Source organism: Geospiza fortis, unplaced genomic scaffold, assembly GCF_000277835.1.
Source record: "Geospiza fortis unplaced genomic scaffold, GeoFor_1.0 scaffold1087, whole genome shotgun sequence".
NCBI classification, from domain to species: domain Eukaryota; kingdom Metazoa; phylum Chordata; class Aves; order Passeriformes; family Thraupidae; genus Geospiza; species Geospiza fortis.
In genome coordinates, this window is record NW_005055088.1 from 9,137 (window position 1) to 10,072 (window position 936).

The following is a 936-nucleotide window of genomic DNA, read 5'->3' on the forward strand; positions in this document are numbered from 1 at the left end:
TTCCACCACCTGGTACACGGATGGACGGCGCTGGTGGCAACAGGGACCCAGCCACGTCACTGTCTCCATGAGTGGCACCTACACGTGTGACAGACCCAGCACCGGACTCAGCCCCCCTGTGACAGTCACAGATGGTAAAGGGGGATTTTTAATGATCAGGGTGGCTCCTGATAGTTCTGGGTGGGATCCACTCTGTGGGTGGCCTCACACCCTTGTGTGGTGAGAGCCTGTCCCCAGGACACCTGGACATCCCAGTGCACCCAGATGTCCCCGGTGCCATGGGGACTCTGTCTCGAGCCCCTCAGTGAGATGGGACCCTCCTGTCCCACAGATGATCTGGTGCTGCAGGTGCCAGCACGGGTGCTGCTGGAGGGGGACAAGGTGACACTGCGCTGCCAGTGCAGCCATTGGAACCACATGGTCACCAGGGTGTGATTTTACTGAGACGAGAAGGATCTGGGGGGGTCAGTAAATGGGACCGAGTTGTCCCTGTCCCCTCTGCAGCTGAACCACAGCAGCAGCTACAGCTTTGCGGGCTTTGTGAGGTCATTTATGTCACGGTCAGCAGCAGTGACAGTGACAGTACACAGTGAGCACCCCCACGGCTGGAACTCCAATCTCCTGACATCCCCAAAGCCACTTCCCTGTGCACTCAGAGTTAGGGTCCCCACGTCCCTTCTCATTCCCTGAGCTCTTCACTGTGCCAATGATGGAGGGTCCCTGTGACATTGGTCACTGGGGTTGTCAGGTGAGGGAAGAGACGAGAATGTTGACTCCATGTTCAGAAGGCTTGATTTATTATTTTGTTATATATATATTACATTATAACTATACTAAAAAGAAAAGAAGGAAAAGTTTCCTCAGAAGGCTAAGCTAACAATAAAAAAGACAAGAATGATAACAAAAGCAGCTCTCTCAGACTCTGTCCGAGATAGC

At 53.4% G+C, this 936-nt stretch overlaps 1 protein-coding gene across 1 annotated transcript in view; it reads left to right on the forward strand.

The window, feature by feature from the left end:
* LOC115949213 (Fc receptor-like protein 2) overlaps positions 1–936 on the forward strand; it is a 3,782-nt gene that overhangs the window by 792 nt on the left and 2,054 nt on the right. The window contains 2 exon segments of the mRNA XM_031065711.1: positions 3–134; positions 332–589. Coding sequence (XP_030921571.1) covers positions 3–134; positions 332–589 — 390 coding nt within the window.